Here is a 23,549-nt window from a genome sequence, read left to right on the forward strand (position 1 = left end):
CTCCTTTGCGGTTCTGCCGCTTTCTGCCTGCACCGCGGCGTGAAAGGCTTTTTTACTTTTCTCGGTAAAAAAACAAAACAAAACAAAACACAGAAAAGGCTGTGGCGCGTGTGCGAGCCTACAGCAGTCTGCGGTGAGCCTGGAGGACGTCCGTGCGAACGCCGTGGGCAGACCCCACTGGGACTTCCGCGAGAGCCCCCGAATTCCAGCAGGTCTACCCGGAGAAGCACGGCCGGCCCGGTCCCCGGTCCGCATCCCCCGGGAGCCGCGAGCCACGCCGCCGCCCCGGCTGCGAAGGTTTCTCCCCGCCTGCGGGTGGCGCGCTGGCTGATCTCACCCCAGCAGGGAAGCTCGGCTCGCCTCCATCTGGGTCCGGCACTTTAAAAGCGGAAGCCGACTTGAGCATGTGTCGGGCGTGATGAGGACCCCCGAGAACTTGGAGGAGCCTAGCTCCACGCCAAACCCCGGCAGGACCCCCCAGGAGAGGTTCGTTTATCTGGAAGCGCTCCTGGAGGGAGGGGCTCCCTGGGGCTTCACCCTGAAAGGTGGCCTGGAGCATGGAGAACCGTTAATCATTTCCAAGGTACGTTTTCTGCTCAGTGTTGTCTTCCACGAACTTGTGTTTTGTTTGCAACTCCCGAAGTTGCGTCAGATTTGTCGGAAACTGGAAAAAAAAAAAAAAAAATCCCGGGCATTGCCTGAATACCACTTACTACTTATTTTGTTGTCTCGTGCATTTCTGATGATCTGGAAAAGTTTTTGGATAGCTTGGTGTTTGGAAGAAAACTGTGTCTAGCTCGTTTGTTCTGTGAAAGCCCCAGGAAAGTATGCTCATTTGATGGCTAATCCTCTCTTCTTTTGTGTATGAAATGCTAGATCGGTTCCCACATGAGCCTTCTGTTATAAACCAGGTTCAAGATAAGCAACGTTGGAAGGTCGTGGCATCCATAGTTCACGGTCAGGAAGACCTCTCGCTTCAACCGAAAATACCCAGCTTTAAAATTATTTTAAATGTTCTTATAATTTTAGATCTTCAGCCCAGGTGTGGTGGTGCATACCACCAAACCCGGCAGGAGACACAGAGGCAAGATTTTCAGCCCAGAGCAAGTTAGCAGGACTGTCTCAAAAACCAGCCAAACAAACAAATATTTCTGGAGAATTGCTCGCTTTATACACAGAAGGAATTAAATCGGCTTTTAGTATAGACAAAAACCCTCTTCTGTCCCTCTGTGTATTACACGTCTGATTTTGGAACCAAGTGATCCTGCAGTATGACTCAATCTTCATTGATCTTTTGGTTTTTTAGACTTTAGGCCATGTTTCTCCGATACAGCAGACATTCATATTACTTGCTGTAGTATTTATTTTGAAATTACAATTAGGAACAGTTGAGGGCAATCGGATGTTTAAAGGCTTTTAGGCAATTACATACCCCAAGAAGATATTTATAATTGAGGGAGGAATTCTTTTGAGTTTGAGGGTGGAGGAAGAAATACTGTGTTGAATTTGAACTCTGTTATCTGGTAAGGTCATCACCCCCTCCCCCAACACATCTGTGTGTTTTGTGGAAGACCAGAGTAACCTTAATGTGGGTGAGCCAGGAGGAATTGGTAATGACAGCAATTGACCCTAAGTATGCAGTATACGATGCAAGCTATGTGACCTTCCCAAGGAAAACAGAGGACATATATACATATATGTGTGTATGTATACGTATATATGCATGTATATATCCACTAGGGAGGATCTCAGTTATTGAAAAACTAAAGTCCCATTATCACGGCCCTCAGGAGATTGAAGCTTGTTTTTCTCAAGCTACAAGAGGTCTAGATAGAGGTCAGCTGTTAGGCATGGAAACAGCTTAATCAAATCAAGAATTCCACTTAGATCTTCCATTTGCCATTCTTATCTGTGGCCCTTTTTCCTCATGGCTGCATGGTGAATGCTGCACCTCCAGCATTGCGTCTTCATTCCAGGCAGGTTTGGAGCTTTTTTGCTTTCTCATCAGACTTTTGCTTACTGCTCATTGGCCAGAACTACACTGCATAACTGTCCTGTGGATAGCGAAAGGAAATTAATGACCGTGACTAGTTTAGACTGGCTAGGGTTTCTCTCATGAATTCTGAATAGGGCCCCACCCTTCTAGAAGTCAAAGATTCTTTGCTACTATTTGAAAAAAAAAAAAAGTGGTTCTTTTTATGAATGAAGCAGAGTTGACTGTTGGGTAAACAACTGGAATGCCTATAGCAAATGTGTTTTAAAATGTCTACATCTTAGTCGGATGGTGGTGGTGCACGACTTTAATCCCAGCACTCAGGAGGCAGAGGCAGGTGTATCTCTGTGAGTTCCAGGACAGCCAGGGCTGCACAAAGAAACTGTCTTGAAAAACAAAAATCAAAACAAAAAAAGTCTACATCTTAAACCTGCTTCACAACTTTCCCGACTTTTAATGATAAAATCTATGCATGTATTTATGAGGATGGCAGTGGCTCTTGGAGAGGTCTAATCCCACATCTGCTGGGTTGCTAGAACCTGCTGGTGTCTGCAGGATGTGGGCATAATACTCTTTACCTCAGGGGACCACAAAGAGATTAACTGTGACTATGAATGGAGTAGAATGTCTGCCACAGAGAAAGAGTTTTGCTCTTCTTTATCCTAGGAGACTTTTGTGTTCAGTATGCTAATTAGTTGTCTTGCTTCGGTGACAAAGAATCTGATAGAGTAATTTAAGGGCTTGTACAGGTGCACAGTTTCAGGAATACAGTCTGTTCAGAGAAGGTAGGTGTCATGGTTTGAAAGAAAATGGCTCCCAAAGGGAGTGGCACTATGAGGAAGTGTGGCCTTGTTGGAGTGGATGTGGTCTTATTGGAGGAAGTACATCACTAGGGGATGGGCTTTGAGGTCTCATCTCATACATGCTCAAGGTACTTGCCCAGTGTCTCAGTTCATGTCCTGTTGCCTTTGGATCAAGATGTAGAATTCTCCAGCACCATGTCTGCCGGCATGCCGCCATACTCCCAGCCACCATGCTCCCCCGCCATGATGACAACGGACTAAACTACTGAAAATGTAAGCCCTTGCCTCAGTTAAATGTTTTCCTTTATAAGAGTTGCCTTGGTCATGGTGTCTCTTCACAGCAATAGAAACCCTAACTAAGACAGAAGTTGGTACCAGGGACTGGGGTATTGTTGTGATAGGCCTGACCATGCTTTTGTTTGGAGGAATTTGGACTTTGGTACTTTGAGTTAGGAAAGCAGTGGAATGCTTTAAGCACTGTTTTATGGTCCACACCAGCAGGAACATGGAAGACAGTGGTGCTAAGAGTGATTTGAACTGTCCAGGGCTGGCTTAAGAGGTTTCAGAGGAGAAGAATTTTAGTATGTTGCCTAGAGATCATCCTGTGATATTTTGGTGAAGAAAGTGACTGCTTTTGCCCTTGTCCAAAGAGTCTGCCTGAGGTAAAAGTGAGGAGACTTGGATTAATTCCCTTGGCAAAGGAAATCTCAAAGCTTAGTATTGACTCTTGTGTGGTTATTACTGGTCACTCTTATACAGACTTATAATGAAAAAGAGCAAGAAAATGTAAAATTTGAGGAGAAAAAGAGCATCAGGAAGTGGAATGGAGCTAAATTCTGAGTTCCAGGAGGCTTTAAGATTTGAAATAAGGGAGTAGTGATCATGGGGCAAGATCCCACCCAGCTAAATTTTCAACTTGTGAAAAGGAATTAAAGAAATCTTGGAGCTGAGTGTGGTGGTACACCACTTTAATCCCAGCACTCCAGAGGCAGAGGCTGGCAGGTCTCTGGTTTGAGGTCAGCTTGGTCTACAGAGCAAGTTCCAGAACAGGCAAGCTCAGGCAGTGAAGGTAACCATCGAAAACAGAAAGCTGGAGAAGATGTAATTGAACAAGAGGACCATGTTCCAGCCCCAGTAAGCGGAAGAAGTTGGCAGCTTCTAACCCCAACCCCTTTATCAACTTTTAAAAAACCCTCATGATTTCATTGGGCCTACTAAGATAATGTTCCTATTTGAAAACCAGGTGATTAATAGCTTGAATTCCGTTTGACTCTTCCTTTGCCAGATAGCCTAACACGATCACAAGGTCCAGGGATTGCAATGTGGATGCCTCTGGGAAAAGAGGGTGCTCTTTTACCTACCCCAGGGTGTTTAAGCTTTAGTGAAAGTTTATAGAATGAAGGTAGAACCAGGGAAGAGTCTAGAGCTGTGGTTTTCAACCTTCCTAATGCTGCCGCCCTTTAATACAGTCCCTCATGTTGTGGTGACCCCCCAACCATAAAATTGTTTTCGTTGCTACTTCATAACTGTAATTTTGCTACGGTTACGAATCATAATGTAGACATCTGATTTTCAGGCTGTCTGATATGTGACCCCCTGTGAAAGGGTGTGGCCATCCCCGCAGGGGTCGTGACCCACAGTTTGAGAACCACTGGTTTATAGCGAAACTTAGTAGCTGAGGCTGATTTCAGATCTTCTTTCTGAGCCAATGAAAAATGTGCCTTGATGGATTTAGGCACTGCTGAGCAGATGCCCCCATTCTGCAAAGGTAGGGTGGTTCCCTGTGGCAGGGGATGGGATGTGGCAGGGCGCACTGAGTCTCAGGAAAGGCACGTACACAGTGTGCACACAGTTAGAAGCAGCCAGGTTACAGGTGACGGTGTAATGCATGAAGTATCACTTTTCTTTGGGTACAAAACAAGACGGGAAAACGAACGGGGGTGGTGGTGACTACAAAGAGGTGGTAATAAAAGGTCATTTTCTAATTGCTTTCTTTGGGATTTAATGTCCTTGAATAGGAGAGGTGGGGCAGAGAAATGAGCCTCTGCAATCTGTGAGCTTCAAATAGAAAGCGTACCTTTAAAAAAAGCGGTGGTTGTAAGTGGACGCTCAGACAATTCAACAGTTCAGGAAGTTGGCAGCCTGGTTTGATGATGAGTCATCTGCTCAGTGCAGGAGCTGGGAAAAGCAGTTCCACCTGAGGCAGGGGTGCACCTGCTCCCAGGGCTCGTCGTCGCTGAAGAGCGGCAACAGTAACCGCAAGCAGCCGCTGCCGGCGCGGCGGCCGAGAGCCTCCTGTGCTCCGGGCTCTAGCCCAAGACTTCTCCAGGTGTCAATCATTCGAGTCCTATAACCCCACACGAGGAAGGGAATCCTAGTGCCTCAGTGATCTCCATGAGGAAGTGGGGCACGATCCGAGTAACCCTGAGTAGGGTGTGAGCATCCCTCTGAGCCTCACCCCATGTGAGGTGCCATTACGTTATCTATTAGTCCCGGGATGTTAGGTCTGACACAGAGGTGAACAAGGAATGGCTATTTGGGGGGCGGGCCTAAACGTTGCCCAAGATAAAATGTTATTAGACTCTAAACCTGCACCGCTCCATCCTCTCCATCCCCGCCGCTCTCATCCATGCAGCAGGCTTCGGAGACACAGCTTCCTTCCAGGAATTCACATTGGTACGCGATAGAACTGGGGGTGAGGACCCGTGAACGGAGGGGATCACTTACCACTTTGGGAAGTGTTTTCATGGGTCTATTTAGCTGGAGGATTACTGCCTCGGCTTCTATTAACACGGGCTTTGGAGTTGGAGGGGAAATCATTGGTCTTACCGGTGCTCGTCGATGTGGTGGGCAAGGCCGTCTTCCCCTGGCTCTCCCGTTTGTGTCCTGCTTCCCTGGGAGGGAGGCATCGTTCCTCCAGCCGGACTCCATCTCGTGTAGAATTCCCGTGCCTGCCGCCATTCACCGTTCTTCACCGAAACCCCCTTCTCCACCTGTGGGCTTTTCTTGTCAGTCCAAGTCAGTCTCCTTGGGCATGGTGCGCTAAGGCGTGACTCATTCCCCCTCCCCTAGCCCTGGCTTTTCCATTAAAACAAAACTGTAGAGTCGTGTGTCTGCTAATGTAAAGCCGGAGGCACCCTCACATACACGCTCCCAGCTTCCTGCGGACAGTGTTCATTTTAGAAAGGATTTATTCACTGCCTTCTTCAAATGCTGTGGTTCTCCTTACAGGTCTGCCCCTGTAGAGAATCATCTAGAACATTCCAGTCAGCCTGCCATTTGACAGGGAAACAAGTGGCTTCATTGCACTGTGAGACACAGGGGATGTGTAAGCAGGCTAGGATCTGAGGCTTCTGTGGGTGGGAACGGAATGGTCCGGCTGACTGTGTGACAGTTATTGCTTCTGGATGTTCTCTGTCTAGAATCAGCACTTTCTGCCTTTTCAGCTTTCAAGCCCCCCCCCCCCCCTGGTTTTGTCACACAAGCCTCAGCCATAAATCTCTTGGTAAAACAGTGTTTAATTACCAACCAGGGTCCCCGAGTTCAATTTGAAATGATTTTTAAGCATTGTAGCTGAAGTTTTCCTGATCCTGCCTGGCCCACAGTCAGGACAAATCTCTCTTACCCACCAGTCCTGCAGCCCCTCAGACCCAAGTAAACACACAGAGGTTTATATTATTTATTTATTTATTTTTTTTTTTTTTTTGGTTTTTCGAGACAGGGTTTCTCTGTGTAGCTTTGCGCCTTTTCCTGGAACTCACTTGGTAGCCCAGGCTGGCCTCGAACTCACAGAGATCCGCCTGGCTCTGCCTCCCGAGAAACTATATGGCCTAATGGCTCAGGCTTCTTGCTAGCTAGGTCTTACATCTTAAATTAACCCATTTCTATAAATCTATACCTTGCCACGTGGCTTGTGGCTTACCAGTGTCTTTACGTGTTTCTTCTCATGACAGTGGCTGGCAGCGTCTCCTGACTCAGCCTTCCACTTCCCAGAATTCTCTTCTCTACTTGTCCCGCCTATACTGTACTTCCTGCCTGGCTACTAGCCAGTCAGCACTTTATTTATTAACCAATCAGAGCAACACATTCACAGCATATAGATATCCACAACAAAGCATTTCCTCAAAACTCTGGGCTGATTGAATTAGCTCACTAAGGCCATCTTTTTTGTTTCCTTCTAAGTGTTAAGTGATAACAGCTTGATATTCTTTCATCTTCTCCTCCTCCTCCTCCTCCTCCTCCTCCTCCTCCTCCTCCTTCTTTTCCTCTTAATTTAAGATAGAGTCTCATGTAGCCCAGGCTAGTCTTGAATTTGCTATGGAGCCAAGGCTGGCCTTGAACTCCTAATCTTTCTGCCTTTATCTCCTAAGTGTTAGGATTACAAGTGTGTACTTATCACTCAACTGTCCTCTGCCTCTGTCTCCTAGGTGCTGGATTCACAGACGTGTGTCATCATGCTTATTTTGACATTTTCAAATGCCCACACTTTCTGAATGTCTCTCCTTAGCTTCCTTTCTTTTTCCTTTGACATTTATCCTCCATACACACACGCCTCTGCTGCTCTTAAATAGATGTGTGTCCCCTCTTGGTCAATCTCCACGTCCCCTGCTTTGGCTCTGCCTCCTCTTTGCCGCCATTTTCTTCAGCACCTGGTCTTCTAATAAGACAGTCCTTAGCTTTTAGCCGGTCTGTGGATGGTCTGTGGCAGTCTCCTAAGACCTCGTGGGTTTTACTTGTGCTTGTATTTCCTGCTTTTTCTGGCAAAACACCTCTCGCTTCACACACAGAAAATTCTCAATTTAAGTGGCTTATAGGATTTCAGAGCTGGAAAGAACCTCAGCAGTCATGTGATCCAACTTCCGTATTATACTGAGAAAAAAACCTGAACCACAAAATATCATGTATTTGCCAAGATGTTTTCTGTTTAGCGGACAAAGTGTGTGTTTGTGTGTATTTGTGGTGTCTGTGTAGGTGTGTAAAGCCCAACTAGTGAGATAGGAATTGCTCCTGCTGTGGCCATTTTTGCTTTTGTATGAACCTTATTCCTCTTCTGGATTGTTGACTCTAGAAGGTGAGGATCTCCCCTTTTAGATTGCTGACTCTAGAAGGTGAGGATCTCCCCTTTTAGATTGCTGACTCTAGAAGGTGAGGATCTCTTTCAGTTTTTTCCTTCCCTTGCTCTTCCCCTGCCCCCCCTCCGTCTTTCTTTTGTGCTATCCATAGTGCTGAAATTATGAATTATGAATAGCAATTACGAAAATGTGCTAATGAGTAGAGAGGAAATGGTTAATATGAAAGCAGATCATAAAATTGATCTGGATTGAGTAGCACACATCTGTAATCATAGCATTTGGGAAGTGGAGGCAGGGGGACCAGGAGTTAGAGGCCAGCTTTGGCTGCATAGCAAGGTCAAGGACAACTTGGGATACATACTATCTCGAAAAAAATATTTTTCTTAGAAGGTGATCTAGGGTAGGGTGCAAACAAGATGTTAGAAAACCCTGCTTGAAGGCCAGGGATATAGCTCAGTCGGTGGACTGTTTGCCTAGAATGCAGGAAGCGCTGTATTCAAACCCATCACTGCATGAACTAGGCATGGTAGTGCACATCTGTAATCCCAACACTCAGGAAATGGAGGCAGGAGATGAGAAATTCAAAGTCTTTCTTGGCTAGACAGTGAGTTTGAGGCCAACCTGAGCTATGTGAGACCCCATCTCTAAAAGTCAAAAATTAAAGAAATAAACAAATTCCTGCCTAAGAAAAATAAAGCAACCAGGTTAGGTTTTACTCATATGTATCTTACATATATAAAGTGTTTGGTAAATGTCTGTTAGATCAAGTTAAATTAGTCAAAAAGGGGAAACACGTGTTTTTATTTGACTTGTAATGGGTTACCCAAGCTTTGGTTAAAGTGTGGCATGGTTTGAGAAGCCAGCTAAGGTTGTGATCTTTTCAGTGTTGAATGGAGAAAGGTTTCATTCAGACACCACGCTGGTCTTAGATGCCAAGCGGATCTGAACATCAGTGAGAAACTCTTTGAAAGCTAACACATCCCCCAGGCTTTCTCTCCTGCACAGAGAACACAACTTAATTGAAGAAATATTCATCTCATTTCTAGTGAGCCCACAGTGCAGTTGGAGACACATAATGAGAGATTTTCTATCAATCTTTGAAAACAACAAAACCTCACAGGACATTCTGGATCCGAGCTAACCCACAGACAGGGTCTTCCACATCGAAGTCTTTGATGTGGTTCCAAACAGTGAGCATCTTATCCAGAGAGCCGCAGAGTTGTTGTTCTCTGTCCATCCCCGTCCATCCGGGGAGTCCATCCATCTCCCATGCTCTGACCTCCCAGGCACTTCTCAATACAGCAAAATGATGCAAAGAGTCTCTGTTAAATCCTGCCCCCCACTCTCTCTCCAGTGACTTTTCCCACAAAAACAAAGTTGGTGTATCTGACCTGCAGAATGGAAGGGGCATTTCTTTCTTGGCGTCCCAGGATGCTTTGCTATCTTGGCAGACTGGACATCTGTCCTGGGCATCAGAGCCTGAACTTACACTTACGTCAACTGCATTTTTCTGTTCCTCCCTCCCTTATGCTGTGACCCTCTCCCCTTTGAACTGCATTTTTCCTTTGAGATTTTATCTAAATCTTTATTTTTAAGAAGTCCTCTTTGGTATGTTTGTAATCTCTGTTATTTTCATCATTTGGAGTAAGGCTGTCAAGTGTCGCAAAATACACATCCCAGATGGTGGGTGGCTTGGAGTGAAAATAAACATAGTAATATCACTGGTCATGAGGCCACGTTCAAGGGGCTCAGCTTTCCTGAAACTTAGTTTTCTCGTCTTTGAAACTGGAGCACACCTTTAATCCCAGCACTCAGGAGGCAGAGGCAGACGGATCTCTGAGTTTGAGGAGGCCAGCCTGGTCTACAGAGTGAGTTCCAGGACAGCCAGAGCTACATAGAGAAACCCTTTCTCAAAAAAAACAAAGCAAAACAAAACAAACAAAAAAAAAATGGGAGCATCCTTACTCAGCATGGTCTTTTAATCATCCAGTGGATTAAACTATGCTATAGTGGGATGGCCAAATGTTGCTCCAGATGTTAGGTACAGACAGATGGCAGGATGGGGGGAGTCGGACAGCAGAAAGGCACTCCTGTGACTCCTGTAACAAAGGTGGCAAGTGACTGGTTTTCCATATCATGGCCAGAGTTGCCACTTCATAGTGAGACGCTGAACAATATCCTGCCCTCTGGCAATGGTCATGTTTGCACAGGACAATTCCAGGATATAGTAAGATTTATTAAGAACAAAACCAACACAGTATGCTCCTGGGTGATGGTACCCATGGGGGAGAGAGAGCAGGGCTTGCCCTCAATGGGCGGTGAGAGGAGAGTTTTCCCATGCTGCATTTGAGCTAGGACCTAGTAGATAAGAGGTGGAGAACCAAACAGGTGAAATTTGTAAGTTGGAGGCATGGAAGTCTTGTCACATTACATAAACAAACAGCAAGGCAGTGCTGGGGAAATGGTTTAGCAGGTAAGAGCACTCATTGTGCAACTGTGAGGACCTGAGTTCAAATTCAAGCACCCACAGAGAAAGTTGAGCGTGGCTGCACATGCCTATAACTCCAGCACTGTAAAGGCAGAGACACAAGATCTCCAGGACTTGCCAGCCACCAGTCTAGCTACAGGGTCAGTGAGATACCTTGTCTCGAGAAAATAAGGTGGATGAATGAACAGAAGAGCCAGAGTCCTTCTCTGGCCTCCCTGAGTACAAATAAGCATGTATACCATCCCCTCAATTGTGGATACATCACTTAAACAAAAAATTAATTAATTAAAAATAAATTTACTATCCCCCACCCACCCACCAAAAAAATCAAGCAATGCTTGGAGGTTGCTAAGCAAGAGAGTCACAAAAATATACAAAGTAGGATTTCAGCTGATTATGACAAAGCTAATACCTGGAAGTAGTCAAGGGCCTTCCAGAAGTCAAGCTGAGGCTCAAGGAGCCATGGTGATATTTGGCTTTTTTTTTTTTTTTTGGTTTTTCGAGACAGAGTTTCTCTGTGTAGCTTTGGGCCTTTCCTGGAACCTATTTGGTAGTCCAGGCTGGCCTCGAACTCACAGAGATCCGCCTGGCTCTGCCTCCCAAGTGCTGGGATTAAAGGCGTGCGCCACCACCGCCTGGCGATATTTGGCTTTTGATTATCAGCCGTTTCCTGCTATGAGTTTCTTGTGTGCTACTGTAGCTTTTCCATCATTTGTTGGGCACCATTTCCCCTCTACTAAAGGAATATTTAGATAACCTTCTACACTGACAGCTATGCACAGCCAGGACCCCAGTTCAAGCCTCCCTGTAATTATCATCATTGGCAGCATCCGGCCAGGTCCATTCCCAGATGGAGGAAAGTACCTTATCATAGATACCTCTGTACTCTCTAAGAACAGACTTAATCATCCAGACTGCCTGTTTGAGAAGGCCTGGCGGATGTGCCAATTAAGCTTAACTTTCTCCTTTCCCAAATCTTACCTCTAGTTCCAGATCTCCCTTTAACTATCACCAGAGGTATCTAGGTGTGCACAGGTTACCTAGCGACTGAGCACACTTTCCCCCCACCATGCAGAAAAAAGGCAGATAGCTTGGACGATAGGAGCCACAGGAAAAAAGAAGACAGTTTTATTTTCTCTCATTGACCTAGCAACTTACATATTCTTAACATTTTCTACCAATCACATTTAAGACTATAGTGGAGCACATAAGATCCCTCTTCTTAGATATTATCCGAATTTAGCCTTTAGTTAATTCATTTCCCCATTAGTCACTTCCCTTTGGGTTGCAAATGATAATTAACAATTACTGCCTCTCTATGTGATTCTTATCACCCCTCCGTTTGACTGTGAAAGCCTGGCTTTGCACTGCTAAGGGAATACTGCTTGTAAGTGTATATATACCTGGACTTCCAGGGCACGGGAAGATGGAGAAGAGAAAAGAGAATGGAAGAACTAGATGGGTAAGAACTTGAGAGGAACAAACTGAGATGGGGAAGAACTAGATTGAAGGGCTAGAAGAGAGTACCAGAGGGACGAGATGGAAGATGAGGAAGAGTCAGATGGGGAAGTACTAGCTGGGTAAGAACAAGATGAAAAGGACCTAGATGAGGCAGAATTAAGATGAGACAATTAAGATAGAACTTAGAGGGAGCAATAGATAGATACAGAGAGAAATCAGGCAGGAAAGGAGCTAGGCACGAGAACAGAACTGAAGCTGTGTATAAAGGATGTTATGCCAGAGGAATTAAAGCAAGTGGACTATAGAGCTCGGTGTGCTGAGAGTCTATTTCCTGAAAATAGTCCTCGCCGTTAGTAGTTCTCTCTCCTGAGCCCCTGGGATGTATAATATTAAGGCTGGTCTCACTAATATTATACAAGAAGAGAGAATGTGGTTTGAGATTAAAATGGGGGTTTGTGGGGTGGGGGTGGGGGCTGGAGAGATGACTCAGTGGTCAAGAGTGCACACTGCTCTTTCAGAGGACCTGAGTTCTGTTCCCAGCAGTCACCACTCAATTCCCAGGGGTCTGGCACCCTCTTCTGGCCTCTACAGGTACTTGCACACATATGGTGCACATAAACCCACACAGGCACACAGACATACATATAAGTAAATAAATAGATCTTTTAAAAAAAAATTGCCCCCCCCAAAAAGACAACAACAAAAATAACCAACCAACCAATCAAGCCATGTAATTGAAGTGGAATTAGTCGGACTAAGTGTTTACCATCTTGGGTATCAAATTCTGTTCTGAGCCACGAGTTCGCTTGTTATAGAACTAATCGTGTTTCTCCTTTCTTTGGTGTGGTGCAGGGGACTAGACCCAGGCCCTCACACATGCCAGGTGAATGCTCTACCACTGAGCTGCATTCTCAGCCCTCTTCCCTTCCTTTGAAAAGTTAAAATTTTTAATGGAGAAAGATGTATGGGTATAATTTAAGCTTTCATCATCTTGTGTGTGTTCTCTGGGACGTTGGAAGTTTTCAGACTTGTCTCATGGAAACTGGGAAATGAGCTGCTGGAATTCAGACCCAGCATCTGGGTGGTGTCCAGAAATGAATACACATGTTGGGTATTGAGAATACGTAATTGAAAAATTGGACAATGAATAACCTTTTGAGGATGGGAAGGGGGAGATGGCATGGCCCTTTCTCCAATGCCAGTGTGTGTTGTTTACTTTTCATATTTTTGCTTTTGAGTGTATACTAATGAGAAGCCAGCCAAAAAGAAGGCAGCCATCAACCGAAGAATGAGTCAGCAGGGAAGGTTAAAAGAATTAGCCATGTTCTCCAGGGCTGCATTCATAGTTGCGTGGTGGTGCTCTTGGCTCGGAGTCTACAATTCGACAAGTTGTTGGCCCTCTTTCAAAAGGGCCCCCGACATACGTTCCCTTACACATGGAAGTCTGTGGATGTGACCTGTTAGAAGAACAGTCCGTTTAGACTCCTTCCGGTGGGACGAGCTATGTGGCTCCTTCCTGATCCCGGGTACTAAGTGTGATTGCTGCCTGGCTTCTTAAACAGGGGAGTCAGAACAAGAGAGGGGGAGATACACACTGGTTTGCATTTGTGGGTCTGATACTACGTTAGGCTGTTACTGTATTAGAATGGGATATTTTTATGTCTGAGGGAAGAGTTTTCTCCTAAGTCCGGATGGAGCCAGGACTTAAAGCTAAGTCATTTCATTCTCACTACTGTATTTAGTCAGCCCATTACTTACTGAATGTATGAAATGGGATGGTCTGGGGAAACGTTCAGTGAATAGGATCCCTGCACCACAGACCACATGCTTTCCCCTTTCCTCTTAACCCACTGAAGCCGAGCGCCCACACCCCCTTACCCCTCACTTGGGACTTTCAGCATTGCGACTCTTTCCTTAAAGGCTTCATTTTGCCTCCCTTTGCCCCCAGAATGAAGCCACCAGGAACCACCTTCCACCCCGGTAGACTGGAGTTGCTGATGCTCACCTCAGACAGGGTAACCCTGACTTGTGCTAACTCCTGGAGTGTCTTCTGCAGAATGAAGCACCATTTGCCCGTAATTAGGGATGGCTTGATGACATGTCCCTGTGAAACACTCCTTTCCTTCTCTTCCCCACAGTCCTGTTAATGGTATTTACTTCCCAAATAAATGGCTTGCATTCGGAGTCTCGTCTCGGGGTCTGCTTCCAAGAAAGTCCAAATATAACCATTATTAGGAGGAAGCATACTTTCTTCCCCCCAAGGGAAAGGGAAAAGGCATGACCTGAAGTAGATCTTTGTTTCTAAAGCCCAGAGTCTGTCCCCTGCTCTGTGAGATTCGAGGGAAAGATCTACAGTGGGCTGGAGAGTTGGCTCAACTGTCAAAAGCAAGTACTGCTCTTGCAGAGGACTGGAGCTTCGTTTTCAAACAGCGTGGACGTGATTCAGCTCTCCGTGTTGTCCAGTCCCAGTTGACTGTGTTGTTGTTGAATTCACTGAAGACTGACAAGCAGTTGCTCCGTGTGACAGCCGTTAGCCCGCTTTAAACTTGAATGGACAGAATAATGAGTGGATGCCTTGTCACGTAATTCATTACTAAGTCTATGAAACAGATAGTTGAGGAGACACTGAATGTGAGTCCAGTCTTTTCTAAACTTGTGTTTGAATAGAATCATGCATCACTTACAGCGCTTCTGCAGCAGTCCAACCTCTGGTGACAGCCATGAGGAGAGCAGGGGGAGGTAGAGACCGACAGGGGTGAGGAGGGCAGGGGGGAGGTAGAGACCACCAGCAGTGAGGAGTGCAGGGGAGAGGTAGAGACCAACAGGGGTGAGGAGGGCGGGGGGGTGGTGTGCAGAGACCGTGGGATGAATGTTCGGGTAGGGGGAGGTAGAGACCAACAGGGGTGAGGAGGGCAGGGGGAGGTAGAGACCGACAGGGGTGAGGAGGGCAGGGGGGAGGTAGAGACCACCAGCGGTGAGGAGGGCAGGGGGAGGTAGAGACCGACAGGGGTAAGTAGGGCAGGGGGAGGTAGAGACCGACAGGGGTGAGGAGGGCAGGGGGGAGGTAGAGACCACCAGCGGTGAGGAGGGCGGGGGGGGGGGGAGGCAGAGACCATGGGATGAATGTTGATGTGCATCGCACAGCGGGGCGAGAGCTGATGATCTTAGTGTACCGCAGAGGTCAAAAGCAGCAAGGAAAGAACTTGATATTTTCACCATAAGGAGATGGTAAATTTGAGGAGACAGGTATTTTTAACCTGACTTCAATATTTACAATATGTACAATATTGAAACGTCACATGGTGCCCTGCATTTGTATAATTTCAATTTTTTTTTTTTTTTTTTTTTTGGTTTTTCGAGACAGGGTTTCTCTGTGTAGCTTTGCGCCTTTCCTGGAACTCGCTTTGGAGACCAGGCTGGCCTCGAACTCACAGAGATCCGCCTGGCTCTGCCTCCCGAGTGCTGGGATTAAAGGCGTGCGCCACCACCGCCCGGCAATTTCAATGTTTTTACATACCAGTTAAAAATACATTTTAAAACCTTCATATGAACCTAGATTTTACACACACACACACACACACACACACACACACACACACACACTCACACTCCTCTCCTAAAACGTAGTAGGGATCTGTTCAGGAAAAGGAAGGAGAGGAGAGGATAATGGGTGAATGTAGCCAAATACATGATCTACTTCTATGAAAATGTCCTGATGACGCCCATCACTTTATACAATGATATACACTAATAAATAGAGAGTTCAGGGCTGGAGAGATGGCTTAGCAGTTAAGAGCACAAGCTTAACAGTTATGGCTCTTGCACAGGACCTGAGTTCAAATCCCAGCACCCACATCCAGCAGATCACAACTGCCTATCACTCCACATGGACATACATACATGCAGATGCTCACATACATAAAAATTAAAAAATAATATAATTTTAAAAACCAACACATCCAAAAATATGTATATACAAAGACTTAAATGTCCATGACCTTGCTATGTCACACTAACCAATAAATGTGAAAAACCCCAAATGGCCACTGGCTGGCTGTACATACTACAGAACGTAATGGAATATAACTTGTCAGGAAAAAGGATCTGAGTATTGAAATATGTTACAGTGTGGATGAACTCAGAGACCTGATGGTTAATAAAAGAAGCAGCACAAAAGAACACACACAACCCCGTTATATGAGAAGCCCAGAAAAGACAAATCTAAAAAGACACAGTCGATCGATGGTGGCCTAAGATGGGGTGTGGAGGCAGGTAGGAGTGGATAATATACCTACCTATAAGGTTTCTTTTTTTTTTTTTAATTATTATTCTGGATATTAAGTTGGGACTAAACTCCCAGCTCCAAGGTTTCTTTTCAAAAATGAAAATTGACAATTTTATGTTCTGAAAATAGATTATGACAATAGTTATGTAATTCTGTAAACAAAGTAAAAGGTCAATGAATTTTGAAAGAAAAAACCTTAGTTTTATTCTTGTTACAAACTAGAAGAAAGGAAAGAAAGCTGTAAATATTTAAGAATCATAAATTATTATGCACCATCTTCAGCATTCTGAATTGATTTAATTAACTGAAATTTAACATCTTGTAGAAGATGACCTAAATGAAGATCTCAAAGAAGAAATTCCGGAGGCCTAATTTTTCCAGGTGATTATGAAGATGTGATTGTACCATTCAGTGGATAGCATTACAAGAGCCTTGTGCAGAATGGACGAGCGCAAAAATAACAGATGCTTGATTCTAACTGTGGATTTTTAAGTGGACAAAATTCATCACTGGTGACAAAAAAATCAGAATAATGGACTGTTTTGTGGTTGGTGGGGTGATGAGAATATTCTATGTCTTTCTGGGCCAGGTTGTCTGGGCATATGGGTTTGTTTAAAGTCATTGAATATATAATGGCCAACTTGATTGAATCAGGAATCATGTAGGAGACACACCTTTGAGCTTGTCTCAGAGGTTTAACTGAGGAAAGAAAACCCATCCTGAATGTGGGTGACAACAGCCCACAGGGTCCTGATCTAATAAAAGGTCAAAGGAGAGCTGAGCTGGGTGCTAACATCCATCTTCCTATACTTCTTGACTGGAGACGCATTGACCAGCCACCCCAGACTCCTGCCACTGGCCTGCCGAGTTATCATGGACCGAATTCAACTGTGAACCAAACCTTTCCTTCCTTCAGTGCCTTCGCAGGTATTTTATCAAATCAACACTAAAAGTAGCTAATATAAACTGTAACCTTACATTTGTGCATTTTACTGTGTGGAAGTCACGCTTAAGTGGGATGCTTTAAATAAAAGAAGAAATTAACTGGCCATTGAAAGCATGAAACAAAATAAAAAAAATTAAGAGTAGGCCTACTCTAAAGAGAAGAATTTAGTATAAGATGAAAAAATGTTCTTCTTCTCCTTTTTTTTTTTTTAATCTTTCTCCTCCTTCTTGGTAACCACCCCCCCCCCACCCCCGCCACACACACACACAATTCTGAGAATTGAACTCAGACTTCACACATGCTAGGCAAGGACTCTAACACTGAGCCCCTGCTCCAGCACAAACAGAGCTTTTATTTTAATTGATGAAGGAAAAAATATGTTTAGATAATCCTGGGACCAGCAAAGATAAAATCTGAATCCATTTGTTTCTTAACACCCCCCTCCCAGAGAGAGAGAGAGAGAGAGAGAGAGAGAGAGAGAGAGAGAGAGGAGAGAGAGAGAGAGAGATTTTAAGTGAGGGCTGGAGAGATGCTTCAGTGGGTAAGGGAATCAGTGGCCAAGCCTGAGGACCTGAGTTGGATCATCAGAGCCCATGTGGTGGAAGGAAAGAACTGATTCACATAAGCTGTCCTCTGACCTCCATACAAGCCATGGCCGGCATGTGCACACACACACACACACACACACACACACACACACACACACACACACGCACATGAATGCACACACACACCCATACACACGAATGCACACACACACACAAATAAATATAATATGAATTTTTCTTTACCATAAAGTAAAAACCATTTTCTCTGTATATCTGAAACTGTACGTACACATTAAGCAATAACTTCTGGTTACCACATTAAGCAATAACTTCTGGTTACCACCTCCACTTCCCATCCTGCTGTAGCAGTGTTGGGATTACAGATTGGTGCAGCTGAATCTGGCTTTACACGGGCCCTGGAGAGCTGAACTCTGGTCTCCATAGTCCCCCACACCCCCACCTGCTCTTTTATAACTGTAAGCATTGTTGCCCGCCATGAGACACAGTGTGGGAGATGAAGGCTATTGAAGTAAGTGGGGAGAAGTCCTAGGGGGATGCAGGAATGGTACCTGCTGGAAATCCATGCCCCCATGTTTGGAAAAACAGGGTTTAGTCCAGTTCCTGTGAAAGCTGAGCTAAGCTGCCGTGAAAGCTAAGGGAATCCATTCAGAGGTCAACAGCAGGCGTGAAGGTGGGGGTAGAGAGGGCCCTGCGTGGCTCTACTCACTCGGTAGTTTAAGACTGCCTTTTATTCTTCTTCCTGTAACCGCTATAGAATCCACGAAGAATAGGGGTGTTTTCTCTTACGCATTTAACTGTAGTAACAGACCAATGTCTCGTTGAACATAACCAGTAATGAGAAGCAGCATATGTGACTGGCAAACTGGGTAAAATGGTAACATAATCTCTGGCTTGTTGTTTGAATCCTATTAATTATAAGCGTGTAGCATTGTACAGTGAGAATGCATTGGGGGGTTTGTAATGCTAGAGCTTTCAAAGACTCCGTTCCTCATTAGACCTTCCCCCATTAAGGCATGCTTGAGTGATGCTACACAGCTGAATACTTGGGATTTTTCCCTCTTGTCACAGTCTGAAGACAAAGGATTCTTCCGCTTGCCAAAGTTCCCCTGGAGCCTAGGTTGAGCCGCTGTGACAGCGCTTCAGTGGGGAGTGGGGAGCTTTTTATTCAGCCCTCTGTCAGGCCTCATTCACTAAATAGGATCGAGTTGGAGCCATATATGGAGGACCACCCCCTCCCCCAAAAAAAACAGTGGAGGAAAATGTCACACAGGCAGTGCCTTGCATCCTGTTTCCTTTCACAAATGCTGAGTCATAATGCAGCCAAGGCTGAGGAGCAGCTTCTTCACGTTCTAACTTCTTCACAGGCTCAAGCACCATCAGTGCTAGCATTGGTACTGTGGTGTGCTTGTCCCTTCCCTGAGAAGCAGCAGACGTGCAGGAGCTGGAGTGCTGCCCTCTGTAGTTGGTTCTTTTTGTTTTTACTCTTTAGGGGCTGCCACCCAGCTCCCAAAGAGTAAAACGGAGACTTATTCTTACTTATAAATGCTCGGCCTTAGCTTGGCTTGTTTCTAGCCATCTTTTCTTAAATTAACCCATTTCTCTTCTACATTTTGCTTCCGGTCTTTTTACCTTTCTTTATTCCGTATGTCTTTCTTCTCTTCTTACTCCATGGCTGGCCCCTGTGTCCTCTCTCCTTCCCCTTTTCTCACTCTTAGCTCCTCTCTATTCATTCTCTCTGCTTGGCAGCCCTGCCTATCCTTTCTCCTGCCTTGCTATTGGCCGCTGTTTATTAGACCATCAGGTATTTTAGGCAGGCGAAGTAACACACCTTTTCGGAGTTAAACAAATGTAACATAAAAGAATGCAACACATCTTTGCATCATTAAACAAATACTCCACAGCATAAATGAATGTAACACATTTTAAATTAATATTCCACAACAGCCCCACAGCACAGGGAGCACACACACACCACACACACCCTTGTAAGGGCACTCTCACAATCCTGCTGGCTGCCAGTCTATCCTAGACTCAATTTCCTCATCTGTGAAATCTGTGAAATGTGCATCATGTACCTTGACTTCTCATTCACACGCATTGAAGGAGGATCTGCCAGGGGTTATCACATGTGGAAAAGCATATTACACTGTCAAGTCTCACTTCCTGTTCGTAAACATTAAAAAAAATTCAAATTTAGAAGTCCTGAGTGTGTAGCTACTTCTGATGATGTGTGCATGGAATTCAACTATCACCCAAAGAGATGGGTTTTTTTAAAAAACATAATTTACCCGAGAGTGGTATGGCTGGGTTTTGAGGTAGATCAAATCCCAATTTTCTGAAAAACTATATACAATAAGAACAATTATCAGGTAAGAATTACATTCACAATGTCTAGTCTATTTGTATTTGGGAAATTCAGAAAAAATACTCCCTTATCTTTCCTATCTTGGTGAGCCCAAAGTTTTGTACCTAATTCACTTTCTATCCTAACTAAGGAAAACAGTAAATATAACTATCTGGTCTTCAACCCCATCAAAGTTCCAAGAAGGATATACTATTACCTGATTAAACAGGAAATGCAGTGCAAACAACTTCCAAAACTATAGAAATGACAGAGACATCTAGCTGCCTGGACAATCACCCAAGTTTCCTTTGCAATCTTGGGACATCCACCTTCAGCCTACAGGTCTAGAATATCTGATAGACTTTTCTATGAAGCAGGAATTTTGAAGGACTGTCCTACCTTGTCTTGGCAAAATTTGACAGTTGCTTTCTTTTGTATCATGCTTGTTCAGTTTAGACAACATACTGTTAGCAGTTGAAGCAAGGGCAGTTTCTGGCCTAATAACTAATTTTACCACACTTGAAAGCAACTCGATCTGGAGGTTCTTCAATGCTTGTCATTTTTTTTTAAAGTAGATTGGTGCTGCCAGGAGCAGATGTGTCTCACTGTCATGAAAAGCCTTATGTTATTAAAATGTTTTAAATGCCATCTTCTGTAGGTCTCTGAAGTGTTTGAAGACCACCTATTTAAAATATATCTGTTTGACCTTGAAAACATACCTAATGTGACTAAAGTTTGATTGTTATAGATGACTATTAACCTGTCTTTCTTTATTATACTTAATAGCTTTCATTTTACATTACATTTTTAAGTGAACTGTGTAGGTACAATACATTAAACAAGAAATAGAAACATATAATACAGTATAATAAAAATAACCTTTTGTTTGTATCAATATACAAAAATGTCTTAAACAAGAGTAGAAACATATATACAATATAACAAAAATAACAAATTTGTATCAGTATGCAAAAATCCATTCCAATGTAAAATATTTGAGACTAGTAGTTGCTTTTCTAGTTTGAAAGTAGAGTCAATAATCTACCCTTTTATCCTATCATTTCTATATTCTCCCTTTTTGATCTTTTTAGAAAAAGATCCCTGGGTCTAATCTCCTTTGTTTAGTTTCCTCCCTGGCCATGACCAATAACAATTTGTAACTAACCCCCCTAAATAATGACAAACATCCACCAAATCACTAAAAAACACCTACCCCATCCCTTAGGAATGTGAGCATTGTGTTCTCTAGGCTGCTTTCTGTTGCCTGGGGGCAACAGCATCTTTAGGGAATCCTGAGAAAATTGAGATACTTTTTGTTTAGTCTCTGTGTGATGGGAAAATACAAGGCTTATCAGAAGTCCTGGCTGGAGTAGTCTATGAGGCTGGACCATCTCAGCTAGCAGCTTTGAAGTTGTCTTGGCTGCAGAATTTTGAGGAAACTACTACAGAGGCATTCTGAGAGGCTGGATCACCTAGGCTACTTGTCTTCATTGGTGTCTGGTCTTTTTGTTCTGAAAACACACAAAACTTTAAAGGTGAGGTACATATCTGCATTAACACAATGTGCAGTGTGTACAAGTCAGCTAAAGATGATTTTTTGTTTTATGTTTGAACAGGTAAAAGACATCTGTCAACTTTATAAGTCCATTTGGACTGCATAACCAAACTGTAAGTCTCTATCCATGCCATGTGAAAGGATGGCATGTAATAATAAGTCATAAGGACTCTGTAGCCAGCAGTATTTATCACGTCTCATCCGGTCTCACAGTTGTTCCAATACAGAAGGATCAGAATATACATCACCTGTCATGCTGGTTTTGTTGGTTTCTTTATGTCTGTAGACAAGATCTTCAAGAGGTCTCTCCCACTCAAATCTTATCTTTATTAATTTTGAAGGAACCCATAGCTTTTCATTTCCCACGGAAACAAAAGCATAACCTCTCCCCCAATGCAACATATTTTCTGACTTCCATCCTGAAGTTAAGACATTCCTAAAATATGTAGGTTGGTTTAATTTAGCAGTTTCCATGATCCAATGTCTCTAAAAGCTATTGCTTTTTATTCATTAGCATTTAAAAAATTCAAAGTCAACAAAACATCGTGCAGGATCCAGATATCCTGTGTATTTCTCACATTTTTTTTTTCTTGTTTTTTCAAGACAGGGTTTCTCTGTATAGTTTTGGTGCCTGTCCTGGATCTCGCTTTGTAGACCAGGCTGGCCTCGAACTCACAGAGATCCACCTGGCTCTGCCTCCCAGATGCTGGGATTAAAGGCATGTGCCATCACCTCCCAGCTGTATTTCCCATCTTTATGTGGCTTTTTTTTTTATGTTACTTTACTTTTTAAAAATATTTTACTTATTATTTTTAAACTATTTTTTTCTATGACGGTTTATACCCATTTTCTTTTCTTTCTTCAGCACCTAAGCACCTTCTAAATGATACTATACCTTTTTAGAGGTTTTCTGTGTCTGGATCTGGCTTTACTAAGTGCCTGCAGTGTTCTGTGACCGTGAGACAAATCTTAAACTGTTAGGTGGCAGCCAGGCCCTCTGCCTTGTTCTCTGGCTCCGCCCCCCTCTGTTCCTGAGACCCTAACCTCCTGCAGATCAGTACTGGTGGGAGCTACCTTTACTGCTCCAGCTCTGGGAAGTTACTGAGACCACTTTCCAGGGAATCCTCCCAAGCAGCAGCTGTCGGGGACTGTGGCAGCAGTGGCTGGCATGACTTCCTGGTCCACGTGAATCAGATATGGGGTTAAAGCCTGATTGATTGGAGAATTGGTGGAGAAGCAACTAGTGACTTTCTCTCCTTCCCAAAAAGACCACAATTCTTTCTAAGGCCCTCGCTACTACTTCCTGTGTCTCCCTATATGTCTTGGGTCCTTCAAAAGCCCTATGGCTAATTTTGGTCAGTTAGTAGTTAGCTCTGCCCTCTGATTCAAAGTAAACTTTATTGTTAGTCTTGGGAGTGTGAGAGTGCAATCAAAATATCCCATAATACCCCTTCATATGTCAGAACCTAAGACCCACTGTGAAAATACTCAGAGGAGAGTGTAGGGGTGACAAGGAGACCACCTTCACAAATGGGACTAGTCCCCTTGTTAAAAGGGCCCAAGGGAACTAGCCAGGCCTCTTTGCTTGTTCTGTCATAAGAGGACTCCTCGAAGTTGTGATCAGTGAGGAATGAATAACCCTCATTGGCAAACCTGCCAACACCGTCTCGGATTTCTCAGCCTCCAGAGCTCTGGGGAAACAATCCTGTTGTTTGTAAATTACTCAGTCTTGGGTATTTTGCTGTAGAGTCATCAACAGACTATGGTAGACATCCACAGCCACTCTTTTTTTTTTTTTTAAAATCTGGAATAGCACAGCAATTGACCACAAGCTGCAGAAGTAGACTTTGGGCTAAAATCTGATGTCTGTCACTTGCTGACAGTGCATCTGGGGTAAGTTATGTAACCCCTTGTCCTTCCGGCTCATGTTTACAAGGGTAGGATAGGAAGCAGTAAGTACTGCAACCCGGAACATGGGTAGGAGCAGGCAGGAGGGTGAGGAGTTCAAGGTCATCCTTGGCTACCTAGAGAGT

General features: G+C 44.2%; 1 protein-coding gene across 1 annotated transcript in view; it reads left to right on the forward strand.

The window, feature by feature from the left end:
- Shroom3 (shroom family member 3) overlaps positions 1-23,549 on the forward strand; it is a 301,901-nt gene continuing 278,352 nt past the window's right edge. Inside the window, exon 1 of the mRNA XM_052735386.1 lies at positions 1-583. Coding sequence (XP_052591346.1) covers positions 419-583 — 165 coding nt within the window. The 5' untranslated portion in view covers positions 1-418. The remainder of the gene's footprint in view (positions 584-23,549) is intronic.

Source organism: Peromyscus californicus, unplaced genomic scaffold, assembly GCF_007827085.1.
Source record: "Peromyscus californicus insignis strain IS unplaced genomic scaffold, ASM782708v3 Scaffold_13__1_contigs__length_99412109, whole genome shotgun sequence".
NCBI classification, from domain to species: domain Eukaryota; kingdom Metazoa; phylum Chordata; class Mammalia; order Rodentia; family Cricetidae; genus Peromyscus; species Peromyscus californicus.